The 23,184-nt window shown below is 43.0% G+C and overlaps 1 protein-coding gene across 1 annotated transcript in view; it reads left to right on the forward strand.

The window, feature by feature from the left end:
- The first annotated feature begins 759 nt into the window (after positions 1–759).
- The window catches only part of LOC136847558 (tudor domain-containing protein 3-like), a 75,340-nt gene continuing 52,915 nt past the window's right edge, over positions 760–23,184 (forward strand). Inside the window, 4 exon segments of the mRNA XM_067119282.1 lie at positions 760–926; positions 14,659–14,740; positions 20,993–21,085; positions 21,510–21,654. Of these exon segments, the coding sequence (XP_066975383.1) occupies positions 880–926; positions 14,659–14,740; positions 20,993–21,085; positions 21,510–21,654 (367 nt within the window). The 5' untranslated portion in view covers positions 760–879.

A 23,184-nucleotide genomic window follows, 5' to 3' on the forward strand; every position in this document is an offset into this window, starting at 1 on the left:
ATTATTATGGATAAATGTTTTTTTCTAGCAAAACAACTGGAGTTTGCTACTTAAATCTTTTATCTAGCAGAGGCTTAATGAAAACTAAAAGAATGAAAACTTAAGGTGGAGATAGACCTGTCTTTGAAATAAGACAGGTTATATTAGTTAGGGGGGTAAAAAAAAAAAAACTTTCTGCTACAATAAAAGGAACAGCAAGCCAAGAATATTAGACTAGGGCATTTAAGATTCCATACCCTTGAGATAGTTATGATGGCTATCATATCACTCATTGGTAAGTTAACAGTTTCATAAGAATTTATTACCGCTACGGATGTGGTTCATCCTAGTTTATAAAATCAGCACTACAAAAATTACTGAAACCCGACTCTGTAATTAAAGTAAGCATAAAAAAAATCATGTATCAAGCAAAATCCTTGTTTACTTTGAGATGAAAGAGGACGCGACTGTATTATACAGCACCTTGAAATTTTCAGTAAAGCGTTTGGGTTGAAAATTGAAATGTCACACTAATATAAGAAAACAGCTTTTCCAGAATTAGAACGCGGTGGGCCGTTTAAGATACTACTCGAATAACTCAAGTTACGTGTGGATGCTAGTATAAACTTCAAAGATGTGACTTTGAATTTAAAATCCACTATTTTACTTTTGAGTTATTAGGCAAAGTTTAATGATGTCCGGTAATACATGTGACAATTTTATAACTGCCTCTTTTCATCATGGCGATCTTGGTGCTCAACGTTTTCATCCAAGCTGATAACAACTTATTGTTTTGGTCTCTGACGTCCGTGAAAGCCAGGTTGACGTCTGGTCAGTCCATCCCAGTTTCACGTTAAAACATCGAAATATTCGGCTTCCCAGCCACGATCGTCGTACATCATGGTTTCAGCCAAGGAAGTCTTGTCGCGAATGAAAACAGATGGATGGTGAGTTTGTTTTGCCCCTAATTTCATATAGGCGGAAGATTTGAGAGAGCTAGCCTACTCAAGCTAGGCTGTAGCCTACCCATGATTGTAGATTGAACTGTTAGCCTTGCCTAGGCATGGCTAAATTTAACATGATTTAAGCCCCCTTGGAGTAAGCTAACTTTAGGTCAGGGAGAGTGTTGCAGTTGTATCTGCAGAAGTCATTACTCCAGACGGGTAGTGTCATTGTTTAACCCATGAAGCTTAGCTTACCGTAATTAATCTAGGGGCCCAGCTGGATAGTTTGCAGAATGACCAGACTACCTCCGAATGGAAGCCGAGTCCATTGTCTCTGATGTTCAGTGTTACTTTTGGGGGGGGTTCCAGGACAGGCAATGCCCCCCCGGGCCAGGTCAGGGCATGGCACCCAAAGTAAGGTTAGGAAGGTTGGGCTTGTTTTTGTCTACACACCTTGGTCCTGTCATTCTACATAGGCCTCGGCCAGTTGAGGTTAAAACTTATTATTGCGCCCCTCTTGTTCAGTAGCCTAACTTTACGTGCAAAATGGTCACCATGTTTAGTACAAGCCTTCGGGTGATGAAAGTAAAAACATAAATGTAAGATGGTAAATATTATAAACATAAACATAAACAGAAAACATGTGAACAAAAACTTGGTGGGAACTAGCCTAGGCTGTGGTAGTAGGCTTCAGTTTTATCCAGTTCAGCTGATGAAGCCAGACCTAATACTAAACATCAGAAATATAGGCTAAGGTTTGGCTCGCAGGTAGTTTTAGAGCCTGCTCCCATTGTTCTACAAACTACATTAGCCTAGTTTAGGCATGGTGGTAATGCATAATGTAAGCCTTAGCCTAGTACCTAATCATATTCCAAGATTGAAAGTGGGCTTTTCTTATAGTCTATTTTAATGTGTTTATTAAACATTTCTGATATTCACTTCAGTAGCTTAATGGAAGTCTTGGATATGGAACCCCCCCTTATATCCTTCAGTTATGGTGGACCACATTGGGAAATTCAGGTTTTTAGGTTGGGGGGGGGGGATGCAAAATTAGTGAAATGCAGGGATCCATTTCACCTAACCTAACCTAGGGTGCTGGGTCCTAACCTGGCTGAGAGGGATTTGCTCCTTTGACCCCACCTAAATTAACCTGGGGCTCTATATAAATGAAATAATGGGGTAACCTAATGTAACTTACAGTACCAGATCCTAATATGACCATCCCCCTTGCCCCCTCCCCACTGACATTACCTAGGTCACCAGGTCCTTACTTACCAAGTGTGTGTACTTAGGTCACCAGGTCCTTACTTACCAAGTGTGTGATGTTGCATCTAAAAAATTTCATAAACGTTACCTTAATCAAAATTAGAACTTACAGAGTATCATGTATGTTAAAATACATGCTTGTTATTTCTCTCTTGTATGTTCATCCACCAAAAGCCTGTTTTCCACGTTGGCCCCCTAAAATTGTAGGATATTAATGATAATAATAATAATAATACTTTATTTCGAATATGAATTCATATACAATAAAATTACAAATAAAAGTAGTGGTGCCAAGAGGCTACAATTTTGATTTATTATTAAGCAAACAAATTTACAGAAAAATACAGTTATCACATCCTAAGTGTGTATCTTACCAACAAACATAAAAAACTTTAAAAAGGGTCTTGCAACTAGACCTAAAAAGCAACCATAAATAAGCTCAATAATAACTGTATTATTCTCCATCTATATAATAAACATTATGTACAAATCATTCTAAATTTAGAAAATAAAAAAACAGTTTTATCTGTCAGTAGAGTATTCTGTGCCACTCATCATGTAATGTAAATAATAAAGACGCATCAGTCTTTTAGCAATTGCATCAAAACATTGTTTGATTTCTCTGTTTTAAACTAAATACTGTGTGGCGCCAGATAATATCAAGGCAGGGCAAACCCAGTGCCACAAAAACATGTGAAGCACAATTACTTTGGGCGACCCCCATGAGCCCCCTTATTATATCATTATGGCACACTCTTAGTCTTCCTAAAGTTTCTTGCGTAGTGATACCATAGTGAAGTTGTACAAAAAGTTTTGAATAATTGAACTTTAGTTTCATCGTCACAGAAATTAAATTTTCTTACAAGCATATTCTCTCTCACAGAGAGCTTCTGACGCTGTTGTTCAGTATCTTCATTACTCTTATTGTTACTAGTAATTATTTGGCCCAGAAAGCACTCAACATGCACAGTTTTGCTGGTGTTGTATAATATATCATGTTCTGTGGCAAAGTCTTCACAAATCTTTACAAGTTTTCAAGGTGCCTTAGCAGTGGAAGCAAGAATAACTAGACCATCCGCATAGCTAAAATTATTAAAAGCAACATCCCCGATGTGACATCCTATTCTGGAACCAGCCAGTCGAATATTCAGGTTGTCTTCATAAATGTTAAGAGGTAGGGTGAGAAAATGCCTTCCTGTCTCAAGCCATTACTGCTACCTAAGTAGCTAGAAAATTGATCATCTCATTGAACAACAAAATTTTGAAAGTTAAACCAATAGTTGAGTAACTTGACATAATGTTTTGGTACTTTTCGGCACAACAATATATCAAACAGCTTCCAATAGTTCATCCAATCAAATGCTGCTTTGGCATATAAAAAGCATAAAAATACAGGCGTATTTTGTATGTGGTAATAGCTGATAACATTTTTTAAAGCATAAACACATATTTGTGTGCCTTGATTTGGTTTAAACCCAAACTGATGCTCACTTGTATATAAAGATTCCCTTATATTTGCTAATATTACTTATTCTGGCATTTTAGAAATGTGTGTAACAATTGCAGTTGGCCTATAGTTTTTAACTGCGGGATCTTTGGTTACATTTTTTAAAAGTGGGACTATTATAACTTTCTTATCAGGAGCAGACAAAAACGAATGTATAAGGAATGAATAAAAAAAAAGGCATATCAACAGGAGCAAATAGTCTGGAACATACTTGTAGACTTCCCACTGCTTTATTGATGGACAAAGAATGAGCAGCTTTCTTTACCATATCAAGAGTAATATATTTAAAGTTACCATCACTTATTTTAAGTTTTCTTTCCACAGTATTCCTAGTAGATATTCAAAACAGATTGAAAATGCATTTTCCACAATAGGAGTATTTGTTTAGAACCTATGGCCTCTTCAATTTTATGGGGGACATTAGCACATTTCTTTTTAGTAAATATTTAGTCAGTAATTTAATGTTTGCCTAAAAATGTTTCATACTCTTAGAGACTAGATGCTGACCAAGTGCTCTCGCTCTTAATTGCTCCTCATGTTCAAGAAACCATTTAAGCGCTAGTTTAAGTCTGGAACGAGTCTGTCGCATATGCAGTGGCCAGGGCCCTTCTCTCGGAGACCCATTCATCCTTCAGGAAAGGAATGCGTCTCGAGCAGTCATGGGCCTCCTCTCCCTCCCCAGTGCCTCCGGTGGAAGGTAGATCTTCAGTGACGAACACCAGCCCTCATGAGTCTTGTGTCCCTCTCTCTCCCCCACAACCCCCCGTCGTGGATGAGGATGTGAATGATCATGAGGGGACTGGGGGTTGGCAGACACAAACAAGTAGAAAAAAGAAAAGAACATCTCGGTTGTCCGCTGGACCGAAGCCCAACATTCGTGAATCTCCTCGCCCGAAACCTGAGAAGGGATGTCATGTTGCGATTCACAATTTACGCTCATCGGTGAAGTTAGATGCCATAGTAGAGAGAGTCAAGTTTCTCACGAGCTCCAACCCTCTTGTTTCCCACGAACTCCCATGCAGAATCAAACATAAGGTGGCTTACAGGATTACCTGCCTGTTTCAGCACCTCGATGTTCTTAAAGGCAAGAATTTCAGTCCTAATATAAAAGTCTCAAGATACAACCTAATCCGAGACCAACCGCCCCTAGGGGAATTTACTAACACCCTAAGCAGGGGTTCAGACGCAGGCTCGCCCTCTACCACAAGTGCCAGTCAACCTCCCATGGCTAGTGAATGCCCAACCCCGCTGGCCAACCCCCCACCAGCCCAAATGATCAACTCATTCATTTCACAGCTTTGTGAGTTGCCATGGATACATTAGACATAATCTCTTGGAATATTTTTGGCCTCAAGTGGAACATGCCTCCCCTAAACATGTTCTGCAAAGACTTCAAAGGCATCATTGCATTACAAGAACGCTCCTCTGGCCTCATGACCTTGCCATCTGCGATTCAGAGCATGAAGACTTCAGAGCTTTCTTGATCTCATCGATGCAAGTTACAGATCACACCATAGCCGGTAGCCCGAAAGGGGCCCTTTCTTTCCTGTGGCACAATTCATTAGACAGTATGGTGAATGTGTTGACCTTTAGGAGTGATAGATTGCTGGGGTTTTAAGTGATAGTAGGGGACTCTAAGATCCTAATAATTAATGTTTAGCCTATATGCCCTGGGAAAATAACAAGTTTTGATCAGTACTGCACGATCCTAGGTGAGTTACACAGCATTATTCACGATTCTACTGCTGATCATATTTGTATAATTGGGGACCTTAATTCTCACCCCACAAAACAATTTTATAACGAACTTTCTTGCTTCTGTCAAAATCACGCTCTCCAAATTAGCGATGTAATGCTCCTCCCTTCCTACTCCTATACCTATGTACAAAATAGAACGGACAAAATACAACCTCCAGGCTGGACCACTGCATCACATCCCTGCAACTTCATGATTCTATTGTGACCCGCAACATTCACTACAATCATGCAACAGGCTATGATCACATTCCCTCACAGGTGTCATTCAGTACCCCATCCCTCCCTACCGTGAACCCCATAACTGATCGCCCACCTGCTGTTAACTGGGCTTTAAAAAACAGAAAACCAGATCCTTTAGGGAAACCACGGAAACTAGGCTACGGTCAATAGTTCAACCGGCAGACGCCTTACTGTGCATTAGCCCAAAATGTAGAAATGACCATCACAAGAGAAATCTGAAAGAATTCTATTCAAATATAATTTCCGCTATGCTTGCCTCCGGCAGGGATACCTATAGATCCCATCAAGGCAACTCTCGTAATGTACCTGGATGGAATGACTTGGTTAAAGATCTATATACACATTCACGAGAAATGGTTTTACTGTGGAGGCAAAATGGTAGCCCAAGGGAAGGACACTTTGCACTGCTAATGAGGCAGGCAAGAGTGCAGTTCAAACTTGCCCTTAAGCATTGAAGACTGAATGAAAAGCAACTGGGAGATGATGCAATGTCCAGAAAATTAGAATCTGGCGATTACCCTCGTCTTTGGGAAGACATTCAATCCCTAAATCCCAAAACTAAAAAGCTATCACAGAGAGTAGGAGATGCCATCAGTGACAAGGCTATTGCAGAATGTGGGGCGATCACTTCAGCACTATCCTGAATTGCATAAATGATCAAGACTCCCAAAGGGATGTAGAAAACCTCCTTACTGGTAACATTGTTTCATTTCGCAGATCTTATAACGCCAGGTAACATCAGCGATGCCATAAACAACCTACCTAATACAGGTAGTCCTCGGTTATCGGTGGGGGTTACGTTCTGGGGGTGTAATGATAACCGAAAATTGGTGATTTCCGGCGCTTTTTTGGCGATATTTGGGGCTTATCGGCGCCAAAAAGCGCTGATTTTCGGTTATCGGCACCTCTGTTAGGTATGTATCGGTGCCAATACCCAATTATTGGCGCCGATAAGCGGAAATCGGCAATTTTCAGCGCTGTAAATTGCCGATTTTCGTCGCTAGACAAGCCCCGTAAAACTGGATCGCCATTAACTGAGCCCACCGTTAACCGGGGACTGCCTATAATAAATCGTCCGGCTGCGATGGTCTGCCTGCTGAAGCTTTCAAATTCTGCCATCCGATAATTTACATTTTGCTAGCTGCTGTATTCAATGCGTGCATAATTCACCAATTTCTCCCAGACTCCCTACTTTTAGTTCACTTAATACCATTAATAAAAAACAAGTAAATGCTGCAGCTGACCTTAATACCATGAATAAAAAATAAGTAAATGATGCAGCTGACCTTGGCAATCATCACCCGATTGCAATTACTACAATTGTGTCAAAGATACTTGAGTCTGTTCCTTTAGTGAGACTTCTCCCCTTTCTACACACTACTGACAACCAGTTCGGCTTTAAAGCAAACCATTCGACCAACACCTGCATCTATATCCTGAAAGAATTGCTGAATTATTACATATCAGCCTCTCCTGTTTTCCTATGTTTTGTAGATGTGAGAAAAGCATTTGACAGAGCAAACTACCTGAAGCTGATCAAGCGAGGCACACCTCTACTGTATATCTAATTGGCATTTTATGTTGTTGGTTCTCCACACAGCAATTCTCTGTCAAATAACGTATTGTTGCACACCTTCGGCTCCCTAAACAGGCTCCGGCAAGGGGGCATTCTCTCTCCATACCTGTTTAACATGTACACAGATGCCCTGAATGTCAAACTGAACTCACTCCCAGTTGGATGCACTATCAACGAAACAACATTAAACAACCTCTGTTATGCCGACGATATGGTTATGATTTCCCCACCAGTGCAAGGTCTCCAGCGACTCATTGACACCTGCCGCCAATATGCAGAGGAATTTGATATCCTATACAATGAAACCAAGACCCAGTGTATGTCGGTGCTCCCGAGATCGCTTAAACATATTGCAGAACTGCAAATTTCACTTATACAACTTACCCGGTAGTTACATATAGCTGTCGTCTTTGACGTCACGGCAGTATTCAAATTTCGCGCTAGCGCTATCGTTACAAAAGGTGATCCCTCTACCCCCGCCCTCTATCGGGGTATCGGGAACCGTCCCAAGAACACGTCATTAGTTTTTGCCGTGCCGAACCGGCACTATCAACGAAACAACATTAAACAACCTCTGTTATGCCGACGATATGGTTATGATTTCCCCACCAGTGCAAGGTCTCCAGCGACTCATTGACACCTGCCGCCAATATGCAGAGGAATTTGATATCCTATACAATGAAACCAAGACCCAGTGTATGTCGGTGCTCCCGAGATCGCTAAACATATTGCAGAACTGCAAATTTCACTTATACAACTTACCCGGTAGTTACATATAGCTGTCGCGTCTTTGACGCCACGGCAGTATTCAAATTTTCGCGCTAGCGCTTATCGTCGTTACAAAGGTGATCCTCTACCCCCCGCCCTCTATCGGGTATCGGAACCGCCCCAAGAACACGTCATTAGTTTTGCCGTGCCGAACCGTAATACGGTTCTGCTGCTGGTAGTATTTCTCAACAATTCGAACTTCTAATTCCTTTTTTTGGTGAAGTACTCGGTTTGTTGTTTTTTTTGCTGGCGCTAGTTATTGCTTGAGAGTTTTTATTAGTTAGACTATTATGTCTGATTCTGGTTCTAGTGGTATCCGGTTTTGCAGCAAAGGCTGCAAAACCAGGCTTGTTAAGCTTAGTCTAGATCCGCACACTTCGTGCTTTTCATGCAGGGGGCAAAAATGTTCTGCTGATTTGACTTGTAACGAGTGTGAACTTTAACTTTGTCTGACTGGAGTGCTTTGGGGAAGTACATGAAGAAGCTAGAAAGAGATAGGATTAGGAAGGCCTCTTCTAGGTCTTCGAGGTCAGGAGGTAGTCAAGAGGTTTTGTAAATCCTATTATCCCTGCTCCCCCTGTAGTTCCTGTAGTTTTACCTACCCCGGACACCGTTTCTCCCAATCCTGATACCGTGTCAGTCCTTAATGCGTTTATGTCTTCCATGCAGAAAATGGGGGACAATTTGCAGCGGTTAGTAGACCGCAGTGATAATGCGAGTGTTGTGCCTTGTGTAAGTGTTGTGGAGGAGGTAGCTTCTCGGCCCATTCACGCTCCCAGGTCTAGGCCCCTGTCAGGCTCCCAGGTTCCAGGGAGAAGGCATGCCGAAAGCCGAAAGGAGGTGAGTGGGACCTGCTCCCGAGTAGTTGCCCCCTCAAGCAGTCCTGTTGCCGCTTCCCAGGCTGCTGGCCCTCACCACCGAAAAGGTGAGGAGCGGAGAGTGTCGAGTGGATCCAGTTGGAGTTCCTCCCCGCCTAGAGGTTGGCGTTTTCGCGACTCTTCTAGACCTTTGAAGAGGTCTCGTCTGCTTTCTCCATTGAAGATTCCTAAGAAGAAGGCTCTTCTGGAGGATCCTTCCCCTCCTGTAGCTTTTGGGCAGAACCGAGAGGCTTTCTTCGTCAGACTCGTCTCATTCGTTATCGGGCGGATCCTCCCTATCAGACGATTACATCTGAGAGGCCTGCTCCTTTGGCGCCAGCGACTCCTGTGACTCCTGTTCCTGTGGCGCCTGCTCCAGCATTCGATGAACCTCAACAGCTTGTGATTGACGGAATTAACGCCCGTTTGGACTCGATTTTACAACTTTTGTCTAAAAATCAAGTCTCTTCTTTGGCTCCTCCCACGATGCCAGGCGCCCACCTCAACTCCTCGTTCTGTCGCCCGTAGCGCGCCGCTTGCGCTCCGTTGGCGCCACCTTTGGCTGCTGTGCCGATTGCGCCTCCTTTGGCGCCTCCTGTGATACCAGCGGCGCCGCCGCCGACGACTATGTCTGCCGCCCGTAGCGCGCCGCTTGCGCCTTCATTGACGCCTCCTGTCGTTGTGGTACCGATGGCTCCGCTTTGGCGCCACCTTCGGTTGCTGTATCAACTGCGCTCCGATGGCTCCTCAACAGGCTCAAACTCTTTCGTGACACAGCAAGAATATGTCACTAGCCTTCCAGCCCCCGCTCGTGTAACTCAAGTCTCAGTTCAAGGAGACTTGGATGAAGATGTTGTCCAGCTGGACTTATCCCCACTTTCTGACGAACTCCTCTCGGGCTTAGAGGAGCAGTGTAAGGAGGAGAAGTCTCCCAACTCTCTTCCTACAAGAAGCTCTTGAAGTTCTTTATTGAGAACTTCCCTGATTCGTTCTCGCCTCGCATGCTCCTCCGTCTCCTGGGTCCCAGTACAAGAGGGACAAGGCTTCTGTTTCTTCTTCGGACTTTACCAAACTTGTCCTGTCCGTGTCGGCGAAGAAAGGCCTTAAGAAGATGGATGCTTGGCTGGCCGAGAAGAGGGAAAATGGAAAGAACGTCTTCTGTCTTCCCCCTCCTCGTCCTTCCGTAACCGGAGTTGGTACGAGACTGGGGAAATGTTTTCCCTGGGTGTGGCTGCCTCCGCACAGGGGGACTTCTCCAGTCTCATGGATGCCAGTAGGAGGACCGCACTTAATTCTGCGAAGGTCTTCTTTATGTCCTCCGAACTGGATCAAGTTTTCAAGAGCGTATTTCGGACTCTTGAAATTGTGAGCTTCCTGGACTGGGCGACGGTGCCTTAGCCAGGAAGATTAAGGATTTTAATCTTCCTTTCGAGCTCTTGGATGATGTGGTAGGAGTAGTGGATTGCATGGATAGGGGCATCTCGACGGTGCAGTAGAACTGGCCTCTTTATTTACGACAGGGGTTCTCAAAAAGAGGCAACTTTGGTGCTCCTTCCTAGCAAAAGGTGTTTCTTCAAGCCAGAAGTCGGCTCTCTTGTTTTCTCCTTTAAACAAGGCTCATCTGTTTCCGCAAGAGTTAGTTGCTGCAATTTCCCAGGCGTTAGCCCAGAAGTCAACCCAGGATCTTTTGTCGCAGTCTGCCAAGAAAGCGAAGAGACCTGTGCTTTCTACCGCTTCTGTGCGCGGTGTTTCGTCCCCCGCTTTCTCGTATGGACAGTATAAAGGAAGACCCTCTAAACGTGTTTTTGGCAGGGCCAGAGGAAAAGGCAAAGCCACGCCTAGAACCTCGATTGCTCCAGAGAAGAAATGAACCTTTTGTCCTCCATTCAGCTGTAGGAGCCAGACTGCAAAGGTTCTGGCAAGAGTGGCAACAGATCTCGGCAGACCCTTGGACGATCCAAGTTTTAAAAGAAGGATATGCCATCCCCTTCCTTTCCAAACCTCCTTTAGTGGAGGCTCCAGTTTCTTTACAGGCGACTCGCACAACCCATGAAACTAGACGGCCTTCGGCCAGAAGTCCGAGCCATGCTGAGAAGGAAGCGATAGAACAGCTTCATGCCCCTCTATCTCCAGGTTTCTACAATCGTCTGTTCCTGGTTACGAAAGCATCAGGGGATGGAGACCCGCCCTGGACGTGAGTGCGTTGAATGTCTTCGTTCAGAAGACAAAATTCTCCATGGAGACAACTCAGTCGGTCTTGGCGTCTTTACATCAGGGGATTGGATGGTTTCGATAGACCTCCAAGACGCTTATTTTCACGTCCCGATACACCCAGCTTCAAGGAAGTTCCTGAGGTTCGTCTTCGAGGGACAGGTTTATCAGTTCCGTTCCTCTGCTTCGGTCTGTCGACAGCCCCGCAAGTTTTCACAAGGATCCTGTTGTCAGTAGCCAGACATCTTCACCTGGAAGGAATTCGAGTTTCCATGTACCTCGACGATTGGCTGCTCAAAGCTGCTTCGAGGGAGAGCTGTTTGGAGGACCTATCAAAGACTCTTCAATTAACGAAGTCTCTAGGCCTCATTATCAACGAGAAGAAGTCTTGCCTTACTCCCAGTCAGCAGATTGTCTATTTGGGAGTGAGTCTGGACTCTCAGACTTTTCAGGCTTTTCTGTCCAACCAACGGATAGCCTCATGCCTGCAGAAGATCGACGACTTTCTGCAGAGGAAGATTTGTTCATGAACGAATGGATGAGCCTCGTGGGAACCTTTAACTTCAGTGGAGAAGTTTTTAAACTGGGGCGCTTTAAACCTGAGACCACTGCAGTTTTACCTGCAAGAGAAGTGGCCCAGGAAACAGTTCCCGGACTCCTTCACATTCGCCATTTCGAAAAGATAAAGGAGTGCCCGTTGGTGGAGGTCAGAAGGAAGGCTGTCACAAGGACTTCCTCTTCAGCTTCCAACCCAGACCTAACTCTTTTTTCCGACGCCTCTGACAAGGGCTGGGAAGCGACTATGGGGACAAAAGAAGTTTCGGGGCCAGTGGCAAAGAGAAGAGAGAAACTGGCATATCAATCGAAAAAGGAACTAAAAGCGGTTCACTTAGCCCTGTTAGCCTTTCAAAAGAAGTGGAAGGCAAATGCGTCTTGGTCCAGGCGGACAACACGACCGCTCTGGCATACATTCGAAACAGGGGCACTCATCGTGGTCCTCTACGAGACCTCGAGGGAGCTTCTAGTTTGGACGGAGGAGATCGGGACCAGACTAGTAACGAGATTCATTCAAGGGGAGAAAATGTAGCAGCGGACCTTCTCAGCAGAAAGAACCAGGTCCTATCCAACGAGTGGACTTTACATCCCCTAGTTTGCGAGGAGCTTTGGAAGATATGGGGACGTCCGCTCATAGATCTCTTTGCAACCGACAAAACGACTCGGCTGCCCCTTTACTGCTCTCCAGTTCCAGACAACAAAGCGGTTTTTCGTGGATGCAATGTTCATGGACTGGTCGGACCTGGACCTGTATGCCTTTCCCCGCTCAAGATCCTGGCGGCAAGTAATCTCGAAGTTCTCAAGCCATCAAACGTAAGGATGACTCTGGTGGCTCCATTCTGGCCGTCCAGGAGTGGTTCCCGGACCTTCTAAACCTACTGTCAGACTTTCCGAGACTTCTGCCAGAGAGACCAGATTTACTCAGACAGCCGCACTTTCAGAGGTTCCACCAAAACTTGTCCGCTCTTCATCTTGTCGCCTGCAGACTGTCAGGAGACTCATCAGAAAGAGAGGCTTTTCAAGAGAGGCTTCGGAAGCTATCGCGAAGCCAAGAAGAGAATCCTCCGACAGTGTTTACCAGGCGAAGTGGACACAGTTTAGGTCCTGGTGTCGAAGAGAAGGCGTGTCTTCTTCTTTGACGTCTATAGCCCAGATGGCCGATTTTCTCTTGTTCCTCCACAGAGAGAAAAAGCTTGCTGTACCTACCATTAAAGGGTATAGAGCCATGTTAGCTTCGGTCTTTTCGACATAGGGGTCTTGAAGTGTCTTTGAGTCAAGACCTTTCAGATCTGATTAGATCATTTAATACGTCAAAGAGAGACCAGAAGAGACCAGTGGCGTGGAATCTTGACGTAGTGCTGAGATGGTTACGGTCTCAGTCCTTGAACCGATGGCTAACATCTCCTTGAAGGATCTCACGAAAAAGACTTTTTTGGTAGCTCTGGCTACGGCCAGGAGAGTAAGTGAGCTACATGCGATTGACAAAAGAGTAGGCTTTGCTAAGGGAAGGCAGTATGTATGTCTACTCTTGGTTTCTTAGCCAAGAACGAAGACCCGTCTAGACCTTGGCCAAGAGAGTTGGAAATTAAGGACCTTTCCCAATTGGTCGGTCCCGAAGAACCCAAAGGTACCTCTGCCCTGTGAGAGCTCTCAAGTTCTATGTTCAGAGAACTAAGAAGCTCAGAGGTCCCAATGACCACCTCTGGTGCTCGGTTAGAGATCCTTCTAGGCCTCTCTCTAAGAATGCCCTTTCTTTCTTTTTGAGAAGCCTGATAAAAGAAGCTCATGAGCAGTGTGCTGACTCGAGATGAGTATTCTTAAAGTAAAAGCGCCACGAGATTAGAGCGGTTTTGACTTCTGTAGCCTTTAGCAGAAACTTATCTGTGAAGGACTTGGTTAAGTCCACCTTTTTGAGATGCAAGTCAGTGTTTGCATCGCATTATTTAGTGGACGTGCAAACTGTTTTCGAAGAGTGCAGCACGCTGGGGCCCTTTATTGCGACTGACACGGTGTTGGGGAGGGTGAAAAGGAGTCCGCTCCTTAACTAACATTTTCACCTTGGTGTTGGGGTTGTTGTTTTTGAAGGTTGCCTGGAAATACATGATGTGTTAGTATCTTCCAGTTTTTAATCTTTGGTATTGGTTTTATGGTAATGTTAGGTGATCCCTCGTTTTGTTGTTCGTTGTACTGCGCCGTGATCAAGGGCATCAAACTTGTCCGCACGCAGCCATGTTCTCACGGCAGGTACTGTTTTTATTGTGTCCGACACACGGATCCCTTTATATCCCTCGGCACAATATAAAGGCCAGCAGACTACAGAGGCAGTAACCACTGAGTCAGCTACCTTTAAAGGTAAGGAACCTATGTCTAACTTGTTGCAAGTAGATAATTCCAAGAATTTTATTAGCTGCCAGTGCCCCACCTCCTCAAGGTGCCAATCAGCTATATGTAACTACCGGGTAAGTTGTATAAGTGAAAATGAAATTTTTATGATAAAATAACGTTTCACTTATACTTACCCGGTAGTTACATAATCATAACCCTCCCTCCTCCCCTCACCTGGGCAGTTGGGCAAAAACTTATGACGTGTTCTTGGGACGGTTCCCGATACCCCGATAGAGGGCGGGGGTAGAGGGATCACCTTTTGTAACGATAGCGCTAGCGCGAAATTTGAATACTGCCGTGACGTCAAAGACGACAGCTATATGTAACTACCGGGTAAGTATAAGTGAAACGTTATTTTATCATAAAAATTTCATTTTTCATCGGAAATCATCGTCTGGAATTCGTGCATGAATTTCCTTATTTGGGCCACATTTTAAGTAAACTACAGTATGTCATTTTTAGTAAACTATGATATGGAATGGTGGTAGTATATAAAGGTTTTTTTTTATCAGTATAAATCTTATTTTTTTCATATGTAATTTTGATTACCTGCCCAGTCTTGAGCCTTGTGCCAAAGAACCGAATTCACTTTTTTTTTCTTTTCCTTTTTAGGAGTCTAAACGAGGAGGGTGTAGATGGACTCTTGGAAGGCAACACTTTCAATGTGCATCAAGCACAGCAGGAAATTCTAAATGTAAGTTAAACTTCTAACTTCAGTCTGTTCAGTAATATACGTTACTTAATGATAACAAACCATCCTTAGAATCCATATGTTTTATGCAAAGGTAGTATTGGACTGTGCACTTTCTGAGAAAATTGGTATAGAATGTAAGTGTATTTTTTTTTATTATATCAGGAGTGTAAGATCTACATATTTGTCATTTTGTTACCCAATAATTACATAGCTGTTAGTTTCTTTTAACCGGCAGCTTAAAATTTTGAAATTGCAGGTCACACTAGTTTGTTTTGGTTATGGCAACGTGCCCCGCCCACTTTTGGGTGTAAGAGAAGGTACAGCATAGCAAAGGGCTTCAATTTGTTTCTGCCGGCTGTGGTTGAAGGACTGCTGTTGGCAGCAGCTTGAATTTTGAAATTTATACTTGGCTGGTTGTTCGCTCTATCTTCGATTGGTGAAGTATTTATTTTCTTAGCTGTTCAGCGTAATTAAGATAGTGTTAGGCGAGTTTTGATCATTGGTTTACAACCCTTTGTCTGTTTTTTGGATTTGTATTAGAATTTTCCAGGATGTCTGACACTAGTAGTTCTAGTATTAGGTATTGTAGCAAAGGCTGCAATACTAGACTGACTAAAGAATCTTACGACTCACACTGTTTGTATTCAATGTAGGGGTCAAACATGTTTTGTGGATATACGTTGTGAGGAGTGTAGCGACTGGGATTTAAAGAAGTGGAAGACTTTAGATTAACATCTTAAGAAACTAGCTAGAGATAGGAAGAGGAAAGCTATTGCTAGGGAATCTATTAAAGCTTTAGCTAGTCAGGATTCATCCGCTAAGTTGGATGCAATTGCACCTGTAATTTCTTCCGATCCCATTCCATCTCCTCCACCTGTGCAACCCTCTCCTTTACCTGGCTCTGACGTTTCCAACCCCAAGACCAACGCCAGCCTGGAGTTGAAAATCGACTTTTGCTTTGAGTTGATTGTGCAATTGATTGGTAAATTAGTGTCATCGGTGAAAGTGTTATGGATGGATAAAAGCGCCCAGTACAAGTCAGTGGTAGTGGAGGAGGTGGCTGTCGCCCCCATAGGCCAAGGTCCCCATAGTGCAGCACCTGCAGTGGTAGTGGAGGGGTCTGGCTGTTCATTCTGCCAGATTCTCCAAAGGCCGTTAGTGAAAGGCCAAGTGAGTCCTATGCCTCCACGAAGATTTTAGTCCCAGGCTCCCCAGCACCTGGGAGGAGTCAAACTTGGCAGCCTAAGAAGGGAGGTCAGTGCCCTTGGGTCACTGGGATAGCCGGAGCAATTCTCTTCCTTCTTCAGACAGTCGTAAAATCGTTCCCAGATGTTCCTCAGAACTACTTCATCAGGAGTTGTGCATCCAGCACCTTCTGTTTCAATGAATCCCAGACTGCAACCAAAGGCTGTTGGAAAGGCCTTGGCGCCTGTTCACCATCAGGTTGAGTCACTGGCTCTGTTGTATGTCCTCCAGCTTCATGAGTGTCGTCTTGGACATTGTTGGTCCTTCAGTTGCTGATTCATAGCAAACTGGATAATATTCTAAGTTTGCTTCAGAAGGCGACAGCTCAGATGACATGACTGGATCGCTTTCTCCTGTTTCTTCCGTTGTTCCAGATCAAGGCGTGCAGTGCTATTGAGTTCCTGAGACTTTTTTCTTCACCCTGTTCCTTGTAAGAAGGGTTCTTTGAGGTTACCAAAATTGGTTCTCTCCCTTCCAGAAGGCACTGAATGAAGTCATTGGGAGTTCCTGGAACAAGTTTTTATTTCCCTCCTCCCCAAGTTGTCAGATTGAGTTATAGGTTTTTCTGAGAAGTGTCTTCCTGGGAGTCTCTGCCTCCTCTCAGGGAGACTTCTCCGGCCTTATCAACAAGAACATACTCAGCCAAAATTATGTTTTCTTCAGAACAGCATTCTCATTAAGGTTTTCAAAGTGATGAGCTTCCTCCTCCAAGTCTTGTTACCTCAAGAAATGAAACCATTAGTCATCCATAGCTTTGGTGTTCTTTTACTTTGAAAGGCATCACTCCATCTCAGAGATCGGCTCCTCCTCTTCTTTGGACAAGGGAGCTTTTTCCCCAGGCTACAGCACTGGACATTAACTCTAACCTGAAAAAAACTCAAGACCTGCTCTCCCAGCGAGATGAATCTTGACTCTTCCTCCCAGATCTTCTTCTCTTGTGTCTTTGTCCTAGAAGGAACAAGGGCATATACTGTTTCTCATGCTTTCCATCAGAAGTCTTTTCCAAGTCTTCCTCCAAGAACAGAGTCCTCCCTCTAATCCTCCACTTTTGAGAACAGTGGGAACCTAGTGTCTGTCCTGGAAGGAATTGACAGCTTACTGTCCAGGATCAGAGACTCAGAGAGATTTGCTGCTCTCTTGCTAGAGGTTGAGTCCCTTGTTCAGAAAGAGGCTGTAGAGGTAGTAGAGGACATTCATTCTCTGGGATTCTACAACACCTCTTTGTAGTGCCCAAGTCATCGGGGGCTGGAGACCTGTTTTGGACATAAGTGCTCTAAATGTCTTTGTCAAAAAGACAACATTCAAAATGGAAACAAACCAATTGGTCCTTGCATCCATTCGCCAGGGAGAATGGATGGCGTCCATCAACATGCAGGACACATACTTTCACATTCCAGTGCATCCGACTTTGAGAAAGTACCACAGGTTTGTGTTTCAGGACAAGGTGTTCCAATTTTGGGCTCTGTGCATCGGTCTCTTGACGGCACTGCAAGTGTTCACCAGGGTATTGGCTCCCCTAGCGAAATGGCTTCATTTGATGGGGTAAAGATCTCCCTATATCTAGACGACTGGCTACTACGTTCCCGCTCGAAAGCTCAGTGTACAGAGGACATTCGCACGACTCTTCTCTTGGCCCAAGAATTGGGCCTTCTCACCAATCGGGATAAGTCTCTCCCTGACGCCTTCTCAGGAGATTCCTTATTTAGGGATGATGATCAACTCTCGGGATTTTTGGGTTTTTCCAGTCCCAGTGAGAATAGAAAAGTCTCTCTAGACAGTAGAAGAATTTCTGGAACTAAACTCTTGCTCGGCCAATCAGCGGATGAGTCTTCTAGGCACCCCCTCATCCATGGAACAATTCGTCACTCTGGGAAGACTTCACCTGAGACCTCTCCAGTTCTTCTTCAGAGCCAGCTGGAACAGGAAAAAGTTTCCGGACTCGTTTGTGTTCCCGATAACTGTGGAAATCAAGGACCTTCGTTGGTGGAATTCCAGGAAGAGACTATCAGAAGGGAGATCTCTTCAATCTCTGAACCCCAGCCTAGAGTTCTTTTCAGATGCATCGAACCTAGGTTGGGGAGCTCTTTTGGGGTTAAAAGAAGTGTCGGGGACCTAGTCTCAGGAACAGCAAAACTGGCACATCAGCATAAAAGAATTACAGGTGATATTTCTGGGCCTACAGTGCTTAGCTTCAGAAATTCGGGGGAGGACAGTAGCAGTGCATTTAGACAACACGACGGCACTGGTGTACATCAAGAAACAAGGGGGAACCCGCTCTTTCTCCCTGTACAAAGCGGCAAGGGTTCGTCTTTGGTTACACCAGAACGACACTCAAGTGACAACGCGTTTTATCCAGGGGAGACTCAACGTTCTGGCGGACGAATTAAGCAGTCAAAGACAGATCCTTCTCACAGAATGGACATTAGACCCATTGGTTTGTTTGGGTCTGTGGAAGCTCTGGGGGAAACCCATGATAGATTTGTTCGCATCCTCCAGGAATCACCGACCTCCTTTCTTCTGCTCACCAGTATCAGATCTCTTGGCATGGGCGACCGATGCAATGTTAAAGGATTGGTCGAACGAAGATCTGTATGCCTTTCCCCCAATCAGTTTAGTGAGACAAGTCTGATCAACAAATTCCAGTCTCGTCAAAACCTGTCCACGATCTTGATAGCCCCCTTCTGGCCAGCAAAAGAGTGGTTCCCGGATCTACTAGAACATCTTGTGGACCTCCCGAGACTGGTGCCACAGAAGCAACAACTCAGGCAACCTCACTTCTGTCGGTTCCACCAAAACCTGTCTTCTTTGGCCCTAACAGGATTCAAACTGTTAGGTGACTGCTCCGAAAGAAGGGTTTTTCAAGAGCGGCTGCAGATGCAGTTGCGAAGTGTAGAAGACAGATATCAGATAATGTCTACCAGGCTAAATGGTCCATCTTCAGTTCCTGGAGCAGACGAAATAATGTGTCCTCTTCTGATACCTCTTTAGCAGAAATAGCGGACTTTCTTCTGTTCCTATGCTCCACTGAAGGACTTTCCACCTCTACCATTAAAGGATACAGAGCTATGCTTAGCTCAGTTTTCTGCCATAAAGGAATGGACTTGTCATCTAACCAGGATTTGTCTGACCATATTAAATCCTTTGATACTGCAAAGCTTAAAGAAAAACCTTTGCTGTCCTAGAACTTAGATGTGGTACTCAAGTGGCTGTCCAGTTCACGCTTTGAGCCCATGCAATCTATCTCTTTTAGGGATCTAACCAGGAAAACTTTTTCTGGTCACCTTGGCCACTGCCAAAAGATCAGTGAAATCCATGCTTTGGACAGAAATATCGGATTTTCTCAGGAGAATGCAGTTTGCTCCTTTTCCCTAGACTTTTTAGCTAAGAACGAATCACCATCGAATCCATGGCCTCATTCTTTTACGATCAAGAGCTTGTCCGAGATAGTAGGGCCGTCTGAAGAAGAAAGAACTCTCTGTCCAGTAAGTGCCCTTAAGTTTTATCTTCACAGAACGAAGGACATTGGTGGTACTTCAAGGAACCTTTGGTGTTCTGTGAAATATCATTCTTGACCCTTGTCTATGAATGGCCTGGCATTCTTTCTCAGGAACTTGATTTCAGAAGCACATTCCGTGGTGAGTGAAGACTCTCTCCTCTTGCAAGATAAAAGCCCATGAGATAAAAGAGGTCGCTACGTCTCACGTCAATTGTGCAAGCGATGTTTTGGAAGTACAAGTCGGTGTTTGCATGGCATTATTTAAGGGATATCAAGACTACCTACGATCGGTGCAGTACCTTGGGTCCATTTTTACACAGCTGGCTTGGTGTTGGGGGAAGAAACATAGAAAGCAATGTCCTTTCTTTAATCTCTTCGCCTTGCTTAGGGTGTTGAGTTTTTGGGGAGGCTGGGAGTGCTATGTACTTGGAGTACCCTCCAGTCTTTTGGTTTTAATGGTTGGGTATGGGTGTTTTTAATTTGGTTTTTGGTGGTTATGGTGACTATTTACTCTGGTTATTTTGTGTGGTACTGTGCCCTGGGCAGGGGCATCTCATAGTACTTTGCTAGCCCTCGGAAATTAGTCCATTACTACAAAGCACCTACTGTAGTAGTAGGCCCTCAAGGCTTTACCGCCTCGCCTTCACTGGATAAGATGAGCGCAACCAGAGGCAGTATTTACCTGTGGCAGCTCTCTTATCAGGTAAGGTTCAACAACATTGATTCAGTGTTAGCAAATTTCTATTCTCAAACTCATTACCATTAATAATATTTTGGGGTAGATATGTCCAACATTCTAACCTCCATTCAATGTGGGAATCAGCTATGTAATTACTGGTTGTTACATATATAAAAATGACATTTTTATAATAAAATAAAGTTTTATATATACTTATCCAGTAATTACATGATTGGAATCCACCTGCCTCCCCTCACTTGGACATAAGGGCATAAACAAATTGAAGCTCTTTGCTATGTTGTACCTTCTCTTACACCCGAAAGTGGGCAGGACACGTTGCCATAACCAAAACAAACTAGTGTGACCTGCAATTTCAAAATTTTAAGCTGCCGGTTAAAAGAAACTAATAGCAATGTAATTACTGGGTAAGTATATATAAAACTTTATTTTATTATAAAAATGTCATTTTAGATTTTTCATAACTTGATGTTATTTGAATAGGAATGTGTACAGTTGTCTTTATAAGAGGCATCTTGAAAAGAAAGGACCTATTTATCCTCTGTTTCTGGTTTCTTTACTTCTCCATTTGTTATATGTATCTTGTCCACAAAGCCATTCATTTCTGGATTCAGTTGCCAAAGAGAGATGTTGCTATAGCAAAAATAGAATTTATAGAAATTTTGTATCCTTTCTCATGCACACGCTCATAGGATTAGTTATTAATAATATAATAATTGTATCAGAATCTGAATATTTTGAAAGAGCAGGTTCATATTTTGAAGGGAACAGATCAAATAAGTTGTACTTTCAAATGGTTTTGATGTGTTTACAGAGTGACTTGAAGGAGGTGGGCTCAAGTATATTTAAACCTTCCAGACCTTCAGAAATGCAAACAAACAAATTAAGTAATTTTATTGTTATTTCAGTATCTATGTTCATTGAGTTTAAAATTGGGGATTTCAGATTTTATATGGATCAAAATGATAAAATTTATAGCTTTAAATCCAAAGGAGTAAAAGAAAGTAGCTTTTCCAGTGTTTGTGTTACAGTACCTGTAGTCAGTTTTTCATGTTTACTTTACAGTATCAAGAAGTTTTTTAATAATGCAGTTGTGAGACTGAAATCTATAAATGATCAACAGTAGAGGAATGCTGCACTGTACAGTATTATCTTTTCTGCAAGACCATTTGACCTTTAAAAGAGGTGGTCCATGAATGCAAGTTTTATTTCAGGTACTGTTAATTCTGATTTTCATTGGTTTGTCTTAACATAAACATAAAGGTATACTTTGTATTCATTAGCATTTTTATTATTTTTAAAAATTATTTAAAGCTGTTTTCTTTTTCCAGATACCTAGTCCTGTTGTTTTACAAGTGTCAAAGGTGAGAAACATCTCGGCGCCAAAAGCATTTGAAGAATCAGGTTCAGCTCCTAGATTGCTCAAGGTGTCCCTTACTGATGGCTTCACTACTATCCATGCACTTGAAATGCAAATTTATTAAGCCTGTTTCTGGTTTATTCAGTTGACTTTGCTGAGGATATTTTTAACATTCTTCTTAGAGTAGCATAGAACAGTTCAGTATTTGTCATCATGTAGGGGCTTTTTATAGTACAATTGGGACAGTATGATGAACAGTTTTGAAGGTTGTTTAAATTAAACTCGATTTTCACTTCAAATTTATTTCTTAACATTAAGTTATTTCCTGCTTACTCTTAATATTTAAGAAAACAATCCTATATAAACTTAGCCTAACTTAATACTTTGCAGATCACCAAAACAGATTTAGTTCCTTAACCTAACTTCTAAATTTTTGCCCAATAATTTCAAGAACCTAATCTAATTTTATTTCTTAAACTCAAAATGGAAACACATCCAATTTTAGAAGATCAAATTCAAAGTCTATTTGGGATTGTCCAACAAAGATCATTTGAGAACCAAACACACTTTTCTTTAAGCAGTATTTGTACACAACTTCACTGTAACCTGATTCACACTTTGATTCCTTCTCAATGTTTTTCGTTTAGATGGAACAAGTCTATAACAATCAGTTTATAGTGTCTTGTATTATCATTTTCTACTGCAAACTTGAATAAGTCAGCCTCTGGTTTACAGAACTAATTTTTGTAAATAATATGATGCAAAGCATGAGTTAACATTCAGGAGGGAAATAAAGGCCTTTTTTCCTTCACTGTTTTCTCAACTAGGTTCTCTCAATCCAAGCACTATGGGCATTAAGGTGAAAGGGAGTCTACTCTACCCTACCAGAGTTTGAGCAGTCACTGCAAGTAAAAAGAAAAAAACAACATGAAAACTTACATCAGACATTCATAACAAAAACACAAAATAAACATTAAAAAACATCACAACAACAAAAACAGAACAATCAATTTTTATATACAGATTTCATCATACAAACCCAAATCTATGAACACAATCACAGATTATTGCAGTACCATTTTCATTTATTACTATCAGGTAATGACATGCCAATTTTATTTTTTCATATGGAAACACAAACTGTTATGTTTCATTTAGGAGTATTCCATAGTGCAAACTGTATTCAGCTGTTGAAACCTGGTAACAAGGTAGTTAGTGGTTAAGGGTGTGAGGGGGAGAATACCCTCACTCACTTCCTGTCACCAAGCACTTCTTCTTTGGTCAATGTTGTTAGAACATCTTACCGTACTGCTGACTGTGTTCTGAGTGTTGTATTTTCTTTATCATGGAAAAAGAGTGTGCATAACAGAAGCATGAAGGACATCATCAAGTGTTTACATGATCCCCACTGTTACTCCTCCTTTGTAGGCTTAGGGTCTGCAGTTTCAGGAATGTTTTGGTAGAGGAGGAAGGCAAGTACTGTTAGTCTACCATTCCTTCCTTCCCATCTCGGTCCTCTCCCTGCTCTCTCTTTGCCAGTTAGGAGCTCTAAATCTACCAATTGCATAGCCAGATATAACTACCCTCCATCTTTTGTGACCATTACTAGTATCATACTTGGTTCTCTACAGATTTCCTTGAATGAG

This window comes from Macrobrachium rosenbergii, chromosome 17 (assembly GCF_040412425.1).
Source record: "Macrobrachium rosenbergii isolate ZJJX-2024 chromosome 17, ASM4041242v1, whole genome shotgun sequence".
Taxonomy (NCBI): Eukaryota; Metazoa; Arthropoda; class Malacostraca; order Decapoda; family Palaemonidae; genus Macrobrachium; species Macrobrachium rosenbergii.